This window comes from Ruditapes philippinarum, unplaced genomic scaffold, assembly GCF_026571515.1.
Source record: "Ruditapes philippinarum isolate M1 unplaced genomic scaffold, ASM2657151v2 ctg443_1_1_1_1, whole genome shotgun sequence".
NCBI lineage: Eukaryota > Metazoa > Mollusca > Bivalvia > Venerida > Veneridae > Ruditapes > Ruditapes philippinarum.
This window is the reverse complement of record NW_026856675.1, coordinates 148,509-168,541: the sequence shown is the minus strand read 5'-3', so window position 1 is coordinate 168,541 and position 20,033 is coordinate 148,509. Positions and strand designations below refer to the sequence as shown.

At 33.1% G+C, this 20,033-nt stretch overlaps 2 protein-coding genes across 7 annotated transcripts in view; one reads left to right on the top strand and one right to left on the bottom strand.

The window, feature by feature from the left end:
* Positions 1-135: 135 nt before the first annotated feature.
* Positions 136-8,379, top strand: LOC132747295 (uncharacterized). The gene is made up of 8 exons (XM_060736631.1): positions 136-258; positions 1,708-1,957; positions 3,357-3,483; positions 3,729-3,868; positions 5,243-5,449; positions 5,906-6,003; positions 6,222-6,424; positions 7,405-8,379. The coding sequence occupies exons 2-8, from the start codon at positions 1,732-1,734 to the stop codon at positions 7,730-7,732; spliced, it is 1,329 nt and encodes a 442-aa protein (XP_060592614.1). The 5' UTR covers positions 136-258; positions 1,708-1,731; the 3' UTR covers positions 7,733-8,379.
* Positions 8,380-13,651: 5,272 nt separating this feature from the next.
* The window catches only part of LOC132747290 (integrin alpha-V-like), a 78,682-nt gene continuing 72,300 nt past the window's right edge, over positions 13,652-20,033 (bottom strand). For all 6 annotated transcript variants that reach the window (XM_060736622.1, XM_060736623.1, XM_060736625.1 and 3 more), the window contains 2 exons: positions 19,853-19,978; positions 13,652-19,191 (listed from right to left, as the gene is read on the bottom strand). In XM_060736622.1, coding sequence (XP_060592605.1) covers positions 19,072-19,191; positions 19,853-19,978 — 246 coding nt within the window. In that variant the 3' untranslated portion in view covers positions 13,652-19,071. The remainder of the gene's footprint in view (positions 19,192-19,852; positions 19,979-20,033) is intronic.

The following is a 20,033-nucleotide window of genomic DNA, read 5'->3' as shown; positions in this document are numbered from 1 at the left end:
TACCGGATATTTATTTATTTATTGCAAAACGCAACGCAGGTCAACGGGTCATGTCAATTATACTATACCCGAATTAGATGTTTTGTAATATCTATAAATAACACTTTTACGTGTATACATAAATATATTATCTGATATATTTCAAAATCTAAGGTTGGTAATATACATGTAATATAACTTATAAGATAGTTTATTTTCGAATTCAGTCATTTATTTTGAGCAGTAAAGGAATTTAATCAAGGTTATCCGAACGTTCATGTATGTATTATTATATATTTACCTTTAATACTTTAGTTTAACAGTTTCGTGTGGATTTAAAGTCACATTAATATGATTGAAACTAAGCAAATATTAGTTGTGCGCGTGCTGGGGAGTGGTGGGGCGCCGGACAGGAGGAGGAGCATTATTAAACTTTGTTTTCCTTTTTATTGTCACGTTCATGCTATAGGGAGAGTATAATTATGCATGTGATTTCCACATAAACATTATTTCTAGCTGAGGCCAAAAATATACATGCATTTATTTTTTTATAGCTATTTTTGTACCAGTTTATAGTAAAGTTAAAATTCTTGTTTTATGGCACTTTTTACCTACCATTATTTAAATTCAGTACACGTATTACAAATTTAGCAGTATTAGTTTGTGTTTAATGTACTTTTCTCTTGACTAAAACATGATATTTATAGTACCATGAACAATTCTTAATTTTTTCATCCATGAACAATTCTTTTTTCATTAATGCATGCATTTTAGAACTACATGTATCAAAGTCATTTAAATGGTCTATTTGAAAAACTCCGGAATTGATATCTTATATAACTTGTAACAGAAATTTTATAATGATTAAAATTCACAAGCTATCACATCAGTTATTGATTTACTATGAATTAAAAATATAAGCATAAAGATGGATCAATTTTTAAATGTACACTTTTGGTTAAGATCGACATTCAATTTTTATGTTCGGGTTTGTTTACCGTCGTTACACTAATAATTACCATGTAGAGGAGCATGTTAAAGATATTCAACATTCATCCTACTTAAAAGGCCTAACCAAATGCAAAAATGTGTTATTTAATCCAGCAATCTTCCGCAATATTTTTTTTTTGTTCTTAAAATGCATAATGATTTCAAACTCCCATTCTAAATTTTCCATTGTAAACTTTCTGTTATTTTATTATTATCTTTATTATGTTTATATGGTCACAGCATTGCCATGGTTTCAATTTATTAATACGTCACCACTTTAATATGTTTTGTAGTGTTTTGTAATATCACATGCCCAATTGGACCTTGGGGTATCAATAAAAACTTGAAAACTTGATTACTGTTTGGTGTACACCGGCGTTCTTATGGACAAATATTATCATTTTTTAGGTGGAGCCTTGAATCAAGGTTAAAATTTTGTTATCTTTCAATTCATGGAGTCCCACCCTGCTCAGCCCTTGTTACTCTCTGTAACTTTAACCAGTGTAACATCAATATGGCATCTAATTCTATTTTTTTTAATTCTCACCATCTAATTCGATTTTTTTTATTTCACGTGGAAATTTAATCAAACCAAGTTTATGATTGCAATATAATATCCTACTTGTGTTAAAGTGTTAAAGGCTCATGATAATTAACATGGGACCCGGTTCTGATCCACAAGAGTCAACTAAACGGGTGTAAATGATGTTATGATTTCTACTTTGTATTTTATTCCAGCTATATCACAAAAGGAATCAATAAATGGCGACACCGTCTGCCTCTGTAACATGGCGTCTGGAAGGGAATAAACATTATTTTAGCGCAAATGATCAAGTTGCCCCAGTTGTACGAAAAGGGAGGTTCCAGAAAGCCTTAACATGTTATGAAAACGCACATTCAAGTGGAACTTGTGATGAAGAAATTTCGTCTGCTGCTAAAAACGCGGGAACTACTACTTGGAAGCTGGCAAAACTCGCTGTTGATACAGGTATGACACCGCAACCAAACTTGTTAGTGGTATGACACCGCAACCAAACTTTATAGTGGTATGACACCGCAACCAAACTTATAGGTGATTTGACACCAGTTAATGTCGCAACCAAACTTATAAGTGGTATAACACCAGTTAATGTGGAGCCAAACTTATTAGTGGTATGACACCAGTTAAGGTCGAACAAAACTTATAAGTGGTATGACACCAGTTAATATCGCAGCTAAACGTATACGTGGTATGACACCAGTTAATGTCGCAACCAAACTTATTAGTAGTATGACACCAGTTAATATCGCAGCTAAACGTATACGTGGTATGACGCCAGTTAATGTCGCAACCAAACTTATTAGTAGTATGACACCAGTTAATATCGCAGCTAAACGTATACTTGGTATGACGCCAGTTAATGTCGCAACCAAACTTATTAGTAGTATGACACCAGTTAATGTCGCAGCTAAACTTATACGTGGTATGACACCAGTAAATGCCACAACCAAACTTATTAGTAGTATGACACCAGTTAATGTCGCAGCTAAACTTATTAGTGGAATAGCACCAGTTAATGTCGCAACCAAACTTATTAGTGGTATGACACCAGTTAATGTCGCAGCCAAACTTATTAGTGGTATGACACCGCAACAAAACTTATTAGTGGTATGACACCATTTAATATCGCAACCAAACTTAATTATCAGTGGTATGACACCAGTTAATGTCGCAACCAAACTTATAAGTGGTATGACACCAGTTAATGTCGCAGCTAAACTTATACGTGGTATGACACCAGTAAATGCCACAACCAAACTTATTAGTAGTATGACACCAGTTAATGTCGCAGCTAAACTTATTAGTGGAATAGCACCAGTTAATGTCGCAACCAAACTTATTAGTGGTATGACACCAGTTAATGTCGCAGCCAAACTTATTAGTGGTATGACACCAGTTAATGTCGCAGCTAAACTTATTAGTGGAATAGCACCAGTTAATGTCGCAACCAAACTTATTAGTGGTATGACACCAGTTAATGTCGCAGCCAAACTTATTAGTGGTATGACACCAGTTAATGTCGCAACCAAACTTATTAGTGGTATGACACCAGTTAATGCCGCAAACAAACTTATTAGTAGTATGACACCAGTTAATGTCGCAGCTAAACTTATTAGTGGTATGACACCAGTTAATGTCGCAACCAAACTTATTAGTGGTATGACACCAGTTAATGTCGCAAACAAACTTATTTATTAGAAATTACTGTTTATTATTATAATTAATCAATGCATGTAGCTTTTCGGCCCTTTCCGTTAGTCTTCGGATAAGAACATTATTTTTTTTCATATTTTGTTATTTCTAATTGTTACTAAGTTTTAAGAAACGCGTCCGTTTCTCGTTACAGGAGAAAAATGGCCTGTTATTAAGCTCTATTTCAAACAGTCGTTAAAGTATCTTAATCACGCATACAGGACCGGAAGCAGTTGCGGAAAGCCGACAGAATGGTTGGACAATATCATTGCTCAATGCAGGTATGTAGAATTTGAAAGATAAAATTATAAAAATCAAATACTGTCCATACCATGCCGATCATGTCCTTTTACAGACAGGTGGTCTTTATTTAGAGGTTACTTTGTTCTTTATAATCGATGAAGGGCTGTCCCAGAGCGACCTTTATACACATGTATAAAGAGGTGGTCTTCCAAACAGGTTTGACTGCATTTTTATATACCGGTATATATTACACGTGTTTCAATAAGTCTTTTTTTTGTTTCAGGAGTTGCTGGGAGGAAATTGGAAAAGCAACAGAATCTTTAAAAGCGCTTGATGTGGAAGACCGAATTATAACGATACGGGAATGTATAGACTTTATCCCGGTCATAGATATGAAAGCTGAATGTTTCTTAGCAATTGCCGGTACGTAAGCATATAAACATCTTTAAATACTCTATCCATTCATAATTTGGCACCAGTGCGTGAGTATATCCGCGATGTTAATGTTAATAAAAGACATAACAAGAAAAGCATTGATGCAAAGCATCAAAGGGCGTCCATGCAAGAAATGCAGCAAGTGAAGATGAACTTGTAGACATCTGATGACCAGATATTCTTCTAAACTTTTCAATGGTTATAATTGTTTTGTACCAGAATTGTATAATATTTATGATAGGGCGGACGAAAGACATTGTTCAACATGAACTTTGGTAGGCAGGCTAGAGATTAGAATATTATTTTTTTCCCTAGGAACTTGAAATTCTATTAATATTAACGATAATATCCAAAATATACAGGTCTATAATATCCAAAGTGCAAATTAGTTGTTTGAATATGTTTCATTTTTCATATTTCATTTCCTGCAAAGTTCGTTATTTATACCTATAGCGCTACACGAATGACCGCTTCGTTAGAACTAAAATTCCTTCTTTAAATAGATTTTCGGACTTTCACAATGTTAAGGTCATCATTCTATTTATAGGTACAGCAATACACAATAACCCACTGTGTGTACTACAAAATGATTAATAAAAAAAACCACGAAGAGCGCGATTAATTGACGGATAAGATAATTTCATTTGAATATGTTTGCATTGCGAAATTCTCCAGTTCGCTATTCATTGTTCGCGACATTTCATTTTTGATAATCAAACACCCTCATACCAATCGGAATGATCGGCTATTATGACCGACGAAAAGGCCCGAGAAGTTGCTTGTTGCCCTTTCACAAAATCTGATTTCATTCCATAAGGGGCGTCGCGCTTCGGCGCGGACGCCAATAAGGCGGCAGAGACAGGTGCATTGCCCAGTGGTATACTGTCCGTCATTACAAGTTCGATCCTCAAGTACTCAGACCACGGATTTGCCCAGACATATATAACAATACCATGCATATTGTGAAGTTAAGAGTGGCACCAACGAGTTTTGTAAAATCACTCAAGGATGTTCAATGCATGCAGTAAATGATATAAATAATATATTGAGTCACTTAAAAAAACGGAATTCCTAATGAGCGCCCAAAATGACCAAATTGAAAATGTTGCAGGCTCGGTTTGATTAAGCCTGCTCATGCATGGCGGTACTAGAAAGTGCAAGCTACCGTCCACTCCCCTTTAAGCACCGTCTTAAGCAGAGTTCAACATTTAAACCGACAAACACACCGATTTCACTATTCAGTCTATAAAATAGTCGTTTCATTTTTACTTTGTTCGCCAAGAATAAATATCCCTTCCAAAAGACAGCCGACGCAAACTGGTATTGTTTTTACTTTAATAGTTTTCTGTATTTTAATAACAGAGTTTCATTTTCACCGTGGAGTGAAAGCTGTAGAAGTCGGAGATTATAAGAAATGTTTATGTAACATGCACGATTGTTATTTTCCTCTGGCTGAAGCGTTGAAATATGCTCGTGGGGACGAGGTGATAGTGAAGGAACACTCAGTACTGGAGAGTGACGTCAGAGTTAACACGGCATTAGCTGAATCTATGCAGTCTAGACAGACAGGTAAAAACAGCAGAAGAATTCCGAATTTCGTTACCTTTGTTGTTGTTGTTGTTTTGTGTGTGTTTTTTTTAAAAATCTTATTAGGTGTATTATAAAGATCTCTGCTTTTATCGCAATTTTGCACTGAAATTGTTTGTGTTTTCATTTAGACTTTTTCTTAGGCCTGCTTAGATTGCAAATGCATATATATATAAACATAGGCCTTAATTTGATGATATTATTTAGTTTTTAATTACAATTTTCTTGTTACATGGATTATAAAGTTTTCTGCTTTTTACGGCAGTAAGACATTTTGCACGGAATCGATGTTTTTTTTGTTTTCAGTGAGACTTTCTACTTATGTCTCATTTATTAGCATATATACATGTATATATTTGTACATGTAAAACAAAGCAGTAATTGCTTTCCAGAAATAAGATCTTATTTGTGAAAAAATTTCCATGTTTTAATTTCAAGGTGATATTTTACTTGATAAAGTGCTGAAAGAGGAAGAGACGCTCAATATGGACATGATATGGGAAGTGATGGACTGGTACAAGAACGCTATTTTGAGGGTATGACGTCATAGTTAATTTAGACCCTTGTGACACCCGAAAAAAACACACTAAAATGTGTCCTATTTCGCTCTGAAATTATTATATCTGTTGTGACACTCTTTTATTTTACGCTTCCTTGTAAAGAACCGGTATTTCCTCTTATTAACTTTTCTTATTTTGCTGGAACACCACATTTCTTTACATATACATTTATAAATAATATTATTTTATTTCAGGCACGTGACGTGGACATGAAACAAGAAGCCATAGCTCTATACAAAATAGGCATCGTTTATGATAAAGTTTTTAAACTGAAATTCCGGGCGAAAACTTACCTGAAAAAATCTCTTGAACTTGCCCAGTCAATGACACCACGAATTTTTACCTCTGAAGGTAAGTTAGGAAAACCTGGACTTAAAATGACTTATCTTTTGTCCCAGTGAAAATAAATGATGATTTTATGTCTAAGGAACGTTAAGGTGTTTTTTTTCTCTGATTAATTTGTTTTTTAATCTCTTTTTCTATGAAACATGACAATATAGTTTGTTTTATTTTGGGTTTTACGTCACATCGACACATTATAGGTCTTATCGCGACATTCCAGCTTTACTGGTGGAGGAAGACCTCAGGTGCCCTGCCGTACATTATTTCAGGCACGAACAGGTACCTGAGTAGAACCACCGACGATACGTAAGCTAGCTGGATAGCTTCCTCACATGAAAGAATCCAAAGTCCCTGTCGGGATTCGAACCCACAGAGGTGAGGGGCAAGTGGTTTGAAGACAACGACCACTCGGCCACGGACGCCCATGACAATATAGAGTTTTCTAATATTTCAACGGCCTTGCTGTTCATTTTAAAATTTTTGTCATATGTGTCTAGCCCTTGGTGGCAATTCCATATCATTGCTGGCATTTCCGTACCCTTGTAAATAATTCTATACCCTTGCTGGTATTTCTGTACCCTTGTTGGTGAATCCATATCCTTGTTTGATATTTTCCATACCTAGATTTGTCTCCAATAGCTGCTAGTATCTGTTCTGCAATCCGTCTGCCATTCATATTTATTTGTTTCTTCCAACATTAGTTATTTTGCAATCCTTGTTAAAACAATAATTGTTTGGGACAACTTTTTGCTTGAACGTCGTCTTTATTTGTGTTCGTAGTTCGTGGTTTGTCTAAAATCCCCAGCGTTAGTGTCCCGAATGTTTAAATAATATTTCAAAATTGAAGTTTTCGTGTTTTTCGTGATATGCTTAGATCTGCATGAACATGAGAACTTGGTTTTATTTTTTCATTTCAAATGGTGTAGCATAAAATAAATGCTTAGACATTTAAAATTATTTTTTATTTATTTTTAGCTTCGGTATCCAGATATGTAATCAATTCTGGAAAGGACCAAAAAAAACCGTTTAATGAAGGAAAAAGAACAAAAAGGGAAAGACGAGGAAAAAACTGAAACCGGAAATAGATGAAATTGACAAACACGACGGTGATACCGTTCTAGAATTTCTTAGATTTGTTTACAAGAAATACCCACGAAAGAATGCAAGTCATAAATTAGATATATCCGATGAAACAAAGGCGCTAGAGTTTGATCAGAAGTACAAATTACTTCAGAAAGCGGTGATCCACTTTCACCCAGATAGGGTGATAGCTGATGAAGAGGGTATGGAAGCAAAACTGCTGAGTGAAGAAATTACAAAACGCCTTACAAAAAGGTATGAGAACATAAAATCCCAGAAATAACCACAAGGCCATGGCGAGCAAATTGAGAAGAAAAAAAAAAACATGTATGCTTAAGTATTTGAAAGCTTCTGCTTTAAGGAAAAATATCGTATTCCTTCAAAGTCCAAATAGTTTTAAGGAAATCTTGGCGGACTCTTTACTTTCGTTAGTTTATTTGATTTACACCAAATTTAATCTAACCAGCGACAAAACTGTCAGATTAAATGAACTTAATCCATTGTAAAATCATTAAGTCAGCAGATTCTCTAATTTGTTTTTATCCTTTTAACTTTGTTTATGTGATAGTGTTGTTTTTTTTTATTATTTAATTATTTTTATTAACGTTAAATATTATCTTATTTGATAATTTGTTACTTCTGTTAATTTTCTTTTAAGTTTTTTTTAAATATCAAGAACGTTAATTCTTTAGAAGACATAGACCTTTGAGTATTTGTTTATACGTGATTTCATGTTTATTATTGCTGTTATATAATCGCACGGATTTATATTATATTTAATATAAATCCGTGATAATCGTTAAAACGTTACGAATGTTTTATCAAATAGATCTACATTCTAATTTGTTATTGTTTTATACATTGATTTTTAAAATGTTTAATGAATATATACAGATGTATATCATGTATATTTATTGTTTTATTGGAAGACAGACACACCGTAGGGAACGTGTTACAGTATCGCGTTTTTCGGTTACAGTATAGAATTTTCAAGATGGAGGATTATTTATGGGAAAAGAGGTAGGTGATTTTTATTCCGATCCATACTACAAGTAGTTTAGTTTCTAAAAGATGTCTTTGTGCTTTGCTTGTAAGGAACTGAATCCGGTATCTAGTCATATATTTCTTCAGACTCTGCACCGCAGATTTATCGCTATATTGTCTTATAATTATGCAGATTTGACAGTTTGAAAATTTGAATCGAGAGACCAAGCATTTTTCTCCAATTTCGACATTATTTATGCATGCCTGGAAAAAGTAAATCTGCAAAACGTTAGTCCTTTATGTTAGGAAACGTTTATAAAAGTAAATGACCAGTTGAACCTATTTTCCTGTTCGTTAAATGCGTTTGAAAAAATAAACAATGTTACAGTATAGAGCGAAGTGATTTGTGCAGGGTTACAGCATAGACCTAGCGATTTTTATCCGATTTTGTTACAGTTTATACCCAGATTTCGGTTACAGTTTAGACTTCGATATTTTCTATATATACTAGGTAAAATGTATGAATGTTACATAGAATTTTAAATCTCCGTGAGTTTATTGGCCCGATGGCTATAATTCGTCCGTCTGTCGCACAAAAGTGTGTGCAATCTCATCCGCTCAGTAAATACTTGACATCCTGTATAGCAGTTTTCATGTTTCTGAAAAAGAAAATAATATTGAAAGTTATAGAGTATAAATTAAGGTCAGACAATTACAATATCTAGTCCAGTGAGCCTGATGGAGGTACATAATAGTGGCAGAGTCGGGATAAGGCCGTCGACTTCAAATCATCTTTCATTTACTGCAGCTGTAGTTGAAATCCAATCATGACTTTTGATTCTTTGTATGTGAGGAATCTATCAAGCTAATTTACGGAAGGTCGGTGGTTCTAGTCAGGTGCCCGCTCGTGTCTGAAATGTTTCACAAAGGGCATCTGGGGTCTTTCTTTACACTAAAGCAGGAATGTTTTCACATGACCTCAGTGTCGTTGAAACTTAAAATCCAAGAAAGCCAAACGTAACAAACCCTTTTAAATACTTACAAAATACATTATGGTAGATGGAAATTCCAACTTAAAATAAAATTTAAGGTTGCAGTATTGCTCACTTAAATACTGTTTAATAATTCTGAGGGTATTGCCTGCTTGTTAATTGTGTCTTTTGACAGCTTACCTATGGTATGCAGGCTTCATAACCTCCGATCCCCTCTCAAAATTTCATTTTATTTAGTTTCACTCATTATATTCTCGTTTAGGGCACACGCAATTTTTAACCTGGGGGTAATATGCCGCTTTTCATAGAATGGCAATAACGTGTCACATTGAATGTTCCATGATAACCGCCATATGAACACATCCACAGATGTTAAAAAGTCTTAACTGTACCAGTTCATGTTTAATGTGAATTCTGCTGAAGCCGGTGCTAGCAGGCGTGGACGGTAGCTTGCAGTTACCACTACCGTCCATGAACAGATTTCTGCAACATTTTCATGTTTTCCGTGTTGAACTTCTATTAAGGATTCATTTTTTTCTATTTTATTACTAATAGGCATTATTATAATGTGTAATGAAATCAAGCAATAATCTTTCTTCTCAGCAATAATCTTTCTTCTCTCAATACAATTCGATAAAAGTTACTGTTGTTGTCGTGAAAACAGTCCTTACTTAGGACATTACTTATTCTGCAAAAAGTCTCAATCTGAATTTTAAAGTAAGAAAAATAGCAAATTATAACTTTACTGCTGAAGAAAAAAAGTAATACAACCTTTCAAGAATGTATTAAATAGAAAGGTATGAGTCATTTCATAAAAATAATGGATACACGAACTTTGTTTGAAAGTTGGCAAGTATCTAAACTGTTACCGAAATCTGGGTATAAACTGTAACAAAGTTGGATCAAAGTCGCTAGGTCTATGCTGTAACCCTTCAAAATTAACCTCGCTCTATACTGTAACATTGTTTATTTTTTCAAACGCATTTTACCAACAGGAAAATAGGTTCAACTGGTCATTTACTTTTATAAACGTTTCTAAACACAAAGGACTAACGTTTTGTAGATTTACTTTATCTAGGCATGCTTAAATAATGTCGGAATGGGAGAAAAATGCGTTGGTCTCTCGATTCAAATTTTTAAACCGTCAAATCTGCACATTTATGAGACAAAATAGAGATAAATCTGCGGTGCAGGGTCTGAAGAAATATATGACTAGATATCGGATTCTGTTCCTTACAAGCAAAGCACAAAAACATCTTTTAGAAACTAAACTACTTGTAGTATGGACCTGAATAAAAATCACCTACCTCTCTTCCCATAAATAACCCTCCATCTTGAAAATTCTATACTGTAACCGAAAAACGCGATACTGTAACACGTTCCCTACGGTGAGACAAGTTTTTCCATTTTTCCAGTTGTTAAAAAATATATTTTTGAATAAAAATACGTTTTTATGAACAATTTTGTTTTCGTTATTTATCTTCACATGCAGGATAAATAGGCAAACATTTTACATATCCTTTAATTGCAACATAGAATATGTTGTTAATATCAAGACTGAGCCATCATAAAGCGGACAAGAAACAGCGAGCTGTACTTTTGTAAACCTCGACCTCCGACATATTATTTTACTCGTCGAGGTGCATTTATGTTTTGCTGTTGCAAGTAACAGTGACCTTGACCTTTTAACCTGGCTTATCATTGAAAGATGAAAATATCAGAAAAGACCTTGCCGTGAATGAGATTCCATCTCGAGACATTCTGTTTACGATTCGCAATCGCAGTGGTGGTGGTAGTTGTGGTTTAAAAAACAAGAGGGCCATGATGGCCCTAGATCGCTCACCTGAATTATCAAACTCATCCAAACAATTACCTAGACAAGCATTCTGACCAAGTCTCATGACAGGTGAGTCAAAAATGTGACCACTACAGTGTTAACAAGGATTATCCATATTTGAGCAGTGCGACCTAGTTTTTTACCCAGGTGACACATATTCAAACTTGACCTAGAAATCATCAAAACAAACTTTCAGACCAATTTCCAGGATACTTGGATCAAAACAGTAGCAACTAGAGTGTTAACAAGATTTTTCTATTTTTAGCTCCGGTGACCTAGTTTCACATGCGATTTCGAACTCATCCAAGCAATTACCTAGACAAACATCCTGACCAAGTTTGATGATAATTGAGTCGAAAATGTGACCACTAGAATGTTAACAAGGTTTTTCCATATTTGGGCGGTGTGACCTAGTTTTTCATCCAAGATGACCCATGTTCGATCTTGACTTAGAAATCATCAAAACAAACTTTCAGACCAATTAACAGAATATTTGGATCACAACAGTAGCCACTAGAGTGTTAACAAGATTTTTTCTATTTTTTAGCTCCTGTGACCTAGTTTTTCATCCGAAATGTCCCATGTTCGATTTATTCCCAGCAATGACCTAGACAAGTTTCCTGACCAAGTTTGATGACAATTGAGTCAAAATTGTGACCACTAGAGTGTTAACAAGGTTTTTCTATTTTTAGCTCCTGTGACCTAGTTTTTCATCCGAGATGACCCATGTTCGAACTCATCCGAGCTATCACCTAGACAAGCATCTTGATCAAGTTTGATGATGATTGATGCAAAAATGTGACCGCTAAAGTGTTAACAAGGTTTTTCTATTTTTAGCTCTGGTGACCTACTTTTTCATCCGAGATGACCCATGTTCGAACTCATCCAAGCTATCAACTAGATAAGCATCCTGACCAAGTTTGATGATGATTGATGCAAAAATGTGACCGCTAGAGTGTTCACAAGGTTTTTCTATTTATAGCTCCGGTGACCTAGTTTTTCATCCGAGATGACCCATATTCGAACTCATCCGAGCTATTATCTAAACAAGCATCCTGACAAAGTTGATGATGATTGGGTCAAAAATGTGACCACTAGAGTGTTCACAAGGTTTTTCTATTTTTAGCTCCTGTGACCTAGTTTTTCATCAGAGATGACCCATGTTCGAACTCATCCAAGCAATTGACTAGACAAGCATTCTGACCAAGTTTGATGATGATTGGTTCAAAAATGTGACCACTAGAGTGTTCACAAGGTTTTTCTATTTATAGCTCCTGTGACCTACTTTTTCATCCGAGATGACCCATGTTCGAACTCATCCAAGCTATCACCTAGACAAACATCCTGACCAAGTTTGATGATGATTGGGTCAAAAATGTGACCTCTAGAGTGTTCACAAGGTTTTTCTATTTTTAGCTCTTGTGACCTAGTTTTTCATCCGAGATGACCCATGTTCGAACTCATCCGAGCTTTCAACTAGATAAGCATCCTGACCAAGTTTGATGATGATTGAGGCAAAAATGCGACCGCTAGAGTGTTCACAAGTAATTGTGGACGGCCGGACGGACGACGGACATTCACCGATCCTAAAAGCTCACCCTGAGCAAGCTCAGGTGAGCTAAAAAAAGATGTTGGTACTTTTCCACAGTAAGCCGCTTTAAATTAACAAAAACACAGTTCAGCTGTCACAGGTAGTACTTACAGTTATGAAGGTAGGTTTGCACTCTACCGTAACACCTGCAAATCTTAGAACTATAGGCCCGTGTTCTCTAGTAATTGACCTGACAAACATTAGAGGCCAAGGCCATGACGATAGTGACCTTTGACATAAAAACCGATTGGAGGCCATCTACTTGTCATGGTTAAATTCCACACTAAATCTAAGAACTTTTCTAGTTAATTGTCAAACAAAGAAGTGTTGAGGCATTACATGGGCGGACAAAGAACCACCCCATCACAGCATGCTCCCCCTTTTAAGTTAAGACATAAAAAGAAAACAAACATATTTTATAAACATATAATAATTTATTGCTAAGAAATCGCCAAAATAATAAATGCATAGTTTTTTCCATACATGTATTATGACTATATAAACACATATATTATCACAATGATTTATCCAAATTACATTCAAGTTTAATGTTTCAACACTAAATCTCGACATTTACTTTGATGTTGAAGGTTGCATTATTTTTTAACTTTCTACATGTCTGAAGGCTCCCATGTTGGAAGTGTACTGCCACGTTGTATAAGAGATGTTTTAATATTCCACTTACTGCATTCGAGGGCTTATAATGCAGAAATATACAGACTGTATTTCTGTGCTGCATTCAAATTTGAAATAAAGAAGTATCACTGACTACACTTTGTAAGAAACCAAAAGTTGTTAAATTTATACACAATATACTAGAATTTTTATGAGAATGAAAATGTTTTCTAGCTTTTTTGAAGGGCATATTATTTTTCAGTAATTTGGACTGATACACGCTTAATGAAGAGAAATGGAAATCAACCAACATGCAATGAACTTGTGCCCTCTAAAAATGCTACAGTAGTGGACTTCCTGTTTTGTAGTCTTTCAAAGTTTGCTTCTAAAACAGTATATTAAATGTACAATGTACCATAGACCTTAATTGACAATAAAGGTCCGTGAATGTACAAAGTATATTAAAAGTAAAATATATAAATAATTAATATCCATGCTCCAAAAAAATGTTAAAAGAGCCATGAATATGTTTTCAATGAACTCCTGTTTTGATGTCTTCCAAAGTTTGCTTCTAAAAAGTATATAATGATTTATAGTCAAAGAGTTATGGATTTGAACATGTAGTAGAAATATTACAATATACAATAATTACATTGTCAAATGAACTGTCTCAGCTCCTCTAATGAAAACAAAGTTTTACATAAATACAAAACTTATATAATTTCATTCCAAATAAAAAAACTCAAAAATTAATGTCGGATATAAATGAAACAATAGTATCTATGCAAGCCTGAAAATTGGCAAATAGATTTAATGGGCATTTAAAGACACAGACATACACATCTTAGAAGCCAAAATATTATCTTGATATTGTAGAATCAAATTGAATTGCTGAAATATGAAACAAACCACTATATTTCAATACTGGTATGTTATTTTGATCTTCGATATCCCTGAATTGGTACAATAAAAATAACGGGTTTCTCATAGAAATTTAGTAGATATAAGTGAATAATATGTCTTTTTTAACCTAAAATTAATGTCAGTTTCACATCAAACTGGTTTTTTTAGTATCATTCAAAAGTGTTTTTTTTAATGTACTAGAAAAGCTATCTTTGTTATTAGAAAATCAAACTTGAAATTATATTTGTCTGTAGTTTTTGCATCAACCTTGTTAAAGTGATGGTGTAAAAAAGTGCACATAATTATAATTCTTACTTATATCATTAGTTGTTGGCTGAATGGCCACATTTACACTCTCTAAGGGATAAAATGGCTGTTTTCCAGCTTCACTGGTCAAGGTAGACCTCAAAGTCCCCTCTGTGGAACAAGAATGCACATATTGTCACCTTAGTGCTGTAAAAGGTTAACTCCTATTGAATTTCTAATAAAGTTGGCCCATTACTGCACTAAGGTGATGATATTGTATAAAAAACTTTCTCATACTTTGAAGGTTTTAAACCTGCAACAATTAGGTTTCTGTGATTCAACATTTAGTGACAACAAAAGTTTGGCCATGGAGGGGCTCAAAACTAATCAAATCATAGAGTTGTGTTATAGCTGAGTATTGCACAAAATCTGGTTATAGTTTATAATCATCACAGATGATTTTTATCATTTATATTCATAACATTACAAAATGTTTGTTTGTCCGTCTGTTTGTTTGTCTGGTTTCATGCCGGTTTTTAACACGTTTTCTGGCTCATCTTTGCAGTCATCCAGTTAACCAGCTTTTCTGGATAACTAACCAGTAATTATGAATTTCACACAGCAAGTGACTAACTACTTATCGAACATTATTGCTAGAAAATAAGAAAAATAATCACAAGTTTTATTTGAGTCTTGTATTGTTAACTCCCTTAATATAAATCATGTTCAAATAGAATAAATAAACGGTTATAAAAAGAATTTCTCAGACAAGGCGTGTCTTGTTTCATGTCACTGATTTAGCATTTATTCAAATACATAATAAACTTTCATACATATATATATATAAAAATCACAATATAAAAGTAGCAAAATTTCATGATGTTATATATAATTTATAACATACAAAATGCTCGCTTAACAATCACATGATGATTACCATGGACACCTAAAATAATTACAAACATGCAAAACAAAAATTAGAAAATAATAATAACATAACAACATGTAAAACTAACTAGTTTACTGTACATCAGTCGTCAGCTTGGTGCAATAAAGGATTAATTTCTTATATAATTTCATAGGAGTTAAACTGTTACTGCACAGAGGTGCATGATTCTCACCTCAGTGCAGTAAAAGCGCAAGTCCTTCTTAATTTAATAGGAGTTACCCCGTTATTGAACTAAGGTGACGAACATTTTGTACGTTTTGGTCTTTGACCAATTTCTGTCCAGGATATATAGCATAAAATATACATAAAAACAGTTCATATTATATTTGTTTCCATAGAAATGAAGGCACTAAATGATAAAGTAAACTTAGGCATATTGTTTATTTCAGGCTAGAAATTTTATTTTCTTTGCATAAATTTTAAAAACTAAAATGGAAAACTATTTTGCAAGAACATAAAATTAAAAAAAATTAACATCAAGAAACACTTTCAATTGAAAACAAAAACAAAACAAAAAAATGTGTCATTATTAGGCCAAATATTCATTTTGTTTATGTTAAATTACCTCTTAAACCAGAATTCCATAAACAAAACAGCTGTTTTAAAGAAAAACTTCCATTTTTATTTTCCAGGTCAGTGTAAACTTTAACTTTTTGTTGATCATGTGAATTTATAGTTCAAATAAATAAAAAAAAACTAATGAACTAATGGCACATGTGAGAGGGGATGATTTAATTATACTACAATAATGTGAATGGAGCATTTCTTTTGAAGACTGCATATGATGATGTAAATATATACATGTATGTATATATATATATACAGTAAATACAAAATATCAATGAATCAATGTAAAAACATGTGTTTATCCGCTGATGAAATAATTAAGATACTAAAGATATTAAAATACTGTAACATAAACTAGGACCTTGCAATGATAATATGAACCTTTCAACTGCTGGACGTTGATTAAAGTGCTCAGTCTCTTGGCATCGGTATAGAGCCAGGCCAGCCTGCACATCCATGCAGTCTGACCAGGCTCAATACTGTTGGTAACTCAATTTTTGTATTTAATAATAATATCCCTTAAAACTTCAACTGGGCTATTCAAAATTCAAAGCTTGTACTGCTGGCATAGATAAGTCATTATTGCTCCTAGCGTATAAAGTTCTTGAATATGATTTTATGAATTTTCATTGTATTCATATGAATTTTCATTGTATTCATGAGCTTCAGTAAATTTATGATACAAATACTATATATGGGGATGGAGTAATTTCTGATTTCATGAATTTTCATTGTATTCATGACCTTTAAGTGAATTTATGATAAAAATAATATACAATGGGTAAAGGAGTTTATGATTTCATGAATTTTCATAGCATTCATGAGCTTAAGTGAATTTATGATACAAATACTACATATGGGGGTGGAGGAGTTTTATGATTTCATGAATTTTCACTTCATTCATGAAAATGTATATATCATGAATTCATGTTGGTTGAGGGGATTTACAATTTCATGAATTTTTATTGTAATCATGAGTTTTGTGTGAATTCATGAGATGTAAATTTATAAAGATGGATTATACAGGGGTCATGTAATTTATGATTAATTCTTGAGAGCTTGAAATTCATGCCTTCTCAATAATAATTATAACTATCTTACGGCAACATTTCAGCAATTCAAAAAAACTTGCAATATATAGGTAGGCTACATGTGTCAATCATTTAAAAGCGCATTCTCATAAATCTTTATATATATTTTCAAAAATCAGCAATATATATTACGAGAAAAAAATCATACAAAACAATTTAAACAACCAAACTTAGTATTCTTTTGAATACACCAAAGATCTACTTTTTATATCAAAACTAAAAAAAAATAATTAAATAGTAAAATTACTTTTCACTTTTTTTTTTTTATTAAAAAACATAACAGAAATGGTCACCTGCCTCCATTCCAATCATGTCAAGTTATTTTCTAAAACAAACAAAATTTCAATCACTTATTAAGACATACATTTAAATACAAATGTATAAAAGTATTACACAGGCCCAGAGCTGTGTATACACAGTCAATGGAAACAGCCTAATTTGTGTATATATGCTACTTCTACATGGTTGCACAACATTCTTAATTTAGACCATTTTTACATGTTATATATCACATTCTATATGGGGGCATAGTTACTGGTACAAGTGCTTTCCTGGGCCCAAGTCTTTGAAATGAAACTGTCATTATCTTCTCTTAAAACATATTTCAAAATTACATTATATTTGCTTAAATCAAAGTCAGATGACTTAGAAGTGCATACAATTCTAGGGTTGATTGCAAAACCGTTGTATCTCTTTCTTTATTTCATTCAAGTTACTGCAGTTTTTCTGTTGTCCCATCTCAAGACTTAAGTTTTATTCTCTTACAATTCTCTCATTATTTTTTATATGATGATTAAGATGAAAAATATTCACTGACTCTAGCATCATAATTTACGTTCAACTTAAAAAAAATACTAAAAAATACCACTATGAAAAAATGACATGTATTTGGATTTTTTTTGATAATTAAAATATAATTATAATATCAGATAAACAAAGATTTGAGCACCTGCAAATCATTAATCATGATATTGTGTATCTCCTTTTCTTAAACATTGTCACATTTTTCTTCAAAACATGTAAAAATAAATACAAGACATGGATATGTTTAAAACATTTGGCATATAAAGATAGAGCTCCCTCTTTACCATACATCAAATTTACATGAAAATCTGGAATTTATTTTAATGAATATCGAGATTTTCAATTTACATGAAAATCTAGAAATTCAATTTACATGAATATTTCGATATTTAATTTATATGAAAATCTAGAATCCAATTTAATTACATAAAAGTCTAAAATTCAAAGAAAAACAAGAATTCAATTTACATGAACATCAAGACATTTAATTTAAATGAATATCTAGAATACAATTTGCATGTAACTCAAAAATACCAGAAGATAAATGATGTCATTATATCATGTCGTTTTAATGTTAAATCAATGGTTTTGTTACATACAAGTGTTACATAATAAATAAAACATGATCACCACCAGGTATCACACTTGCAATACTGAGTTTAATTAACCCTAATGCTGTCACTAGCAATTAACAACATCTGTGGCACAGGGTTTATAAAATTCAGCATTGTTCAAGTTGACATACAGTGTTTTTATGGTATGGTTAACATACATGTGAACTCTCCCACTTTTAGCGGGAGACTCCCACTTTCTGCAGCCATATTTTCAAAGTTTTTTCTTAAAATATGGTGTATTTTCACAAATTAAAGAAATCTCCCTAATTTTGATGTCAAAATTTCCTTCTTTGTTTATTGCAAATTCTAAAATCTCCCTCTTTTGAAGAAAAATCTCCTACTTGATAATCTAAAAAAGTTCACATGTATGGATTAAGGAGAGAGCTCTATCAATACATTATAACTTTATATTCGAGTCTCTTATCAAATCTACATGTAATGATATCTAGAGTCTGGTGCACCAGATTGAACCGGTTTATAATCGCCATTTTGAGCTGCTGGTGTGAGGAAAGCCTGTTCTTCTGGACGTCTTCTGCGGAAAAACCCACACTAAAAATAGAAAATATATGTCATAATGTTACTGACAAAGAAATAGAAAAAATATGTTTACAATGTTAATAATTTTCTTCATTTATAATATATTCTACGTAAGGTTAAAGTAATATGAGAATGTGTTGACAAGAATTAGATGCATAGTACCTTAAAAATTTGTTTTTTCCTACAATCTCTAACAGAAATTTGGTGTTGAGTTAAGGCAGTTATGAAGGCAAGGAGTCACTTTAGACATCCATCGTTATGGTAAATATAAATGGGATTCTCCTTCGACATATCTTTAACAATTCAATACTCACTGCTATGTGTTCAAATTTCATTTTCAATAGAATGGACCTGGTTTGTATTCATAAAATAACTCTAGGACAATTGTTGGGTTTTATATTGCATCAACTCTATAAAGGTCATATGGCAACTTTCCAGCTTTACTGGTGGGGAAAGACCTCAGGCGCCGTGCCCCTCTGTACATTATTTCAGGTACAAACATGCACCTAAGTAAAACTACTGACATTCCGTAAGCTTCCTTACATTAAAGAATCTGTATTTGTAAAATTGTATACTCCAGTGGGAAAAAAGAGCAATCTATGGCAATGGTCAAGTCATAGCTACTAAGTCAATAATAATATACTATGATAAACCTTATTTAAAGTATACTTACCCACCAAAGAAGAACAATAAGTAAGAAAAGAAGAAGTAACCCTGCTGAAACTGCTACTGCGATGATCCATGCCTCTATACCTCTACGTTTAGGATGTAATTTTTCTGGATTTACGTATGTTGTAACCTGAAGTGTAACATCATAATTATAATTTATACATGTACATAATAAATATACCAAG

Coding starts and splice junctions, on each gene's coding strand:
- LOC132747295 (XM_060736631.1), top strand. CDS start 1,732: ATGGCGACACCGTCTGCCTCTGTAACATGGCGTCTGGAAGGGAATAAA. Junction 3,484..3,728: donor AATATCATTGCTCAATGCAG/GTATGTAGAATT, acceptor TTTTTGTTTCAG/GAGTTGCTGGGAGGAAATTG. Junction 3,869..5,242: donor ATGTTTCTTAGCAATTGCCG/GTACGTAAGCAT, acceptor TTTTAATAACAG/AGTTTCATTTTCACCGTGGA.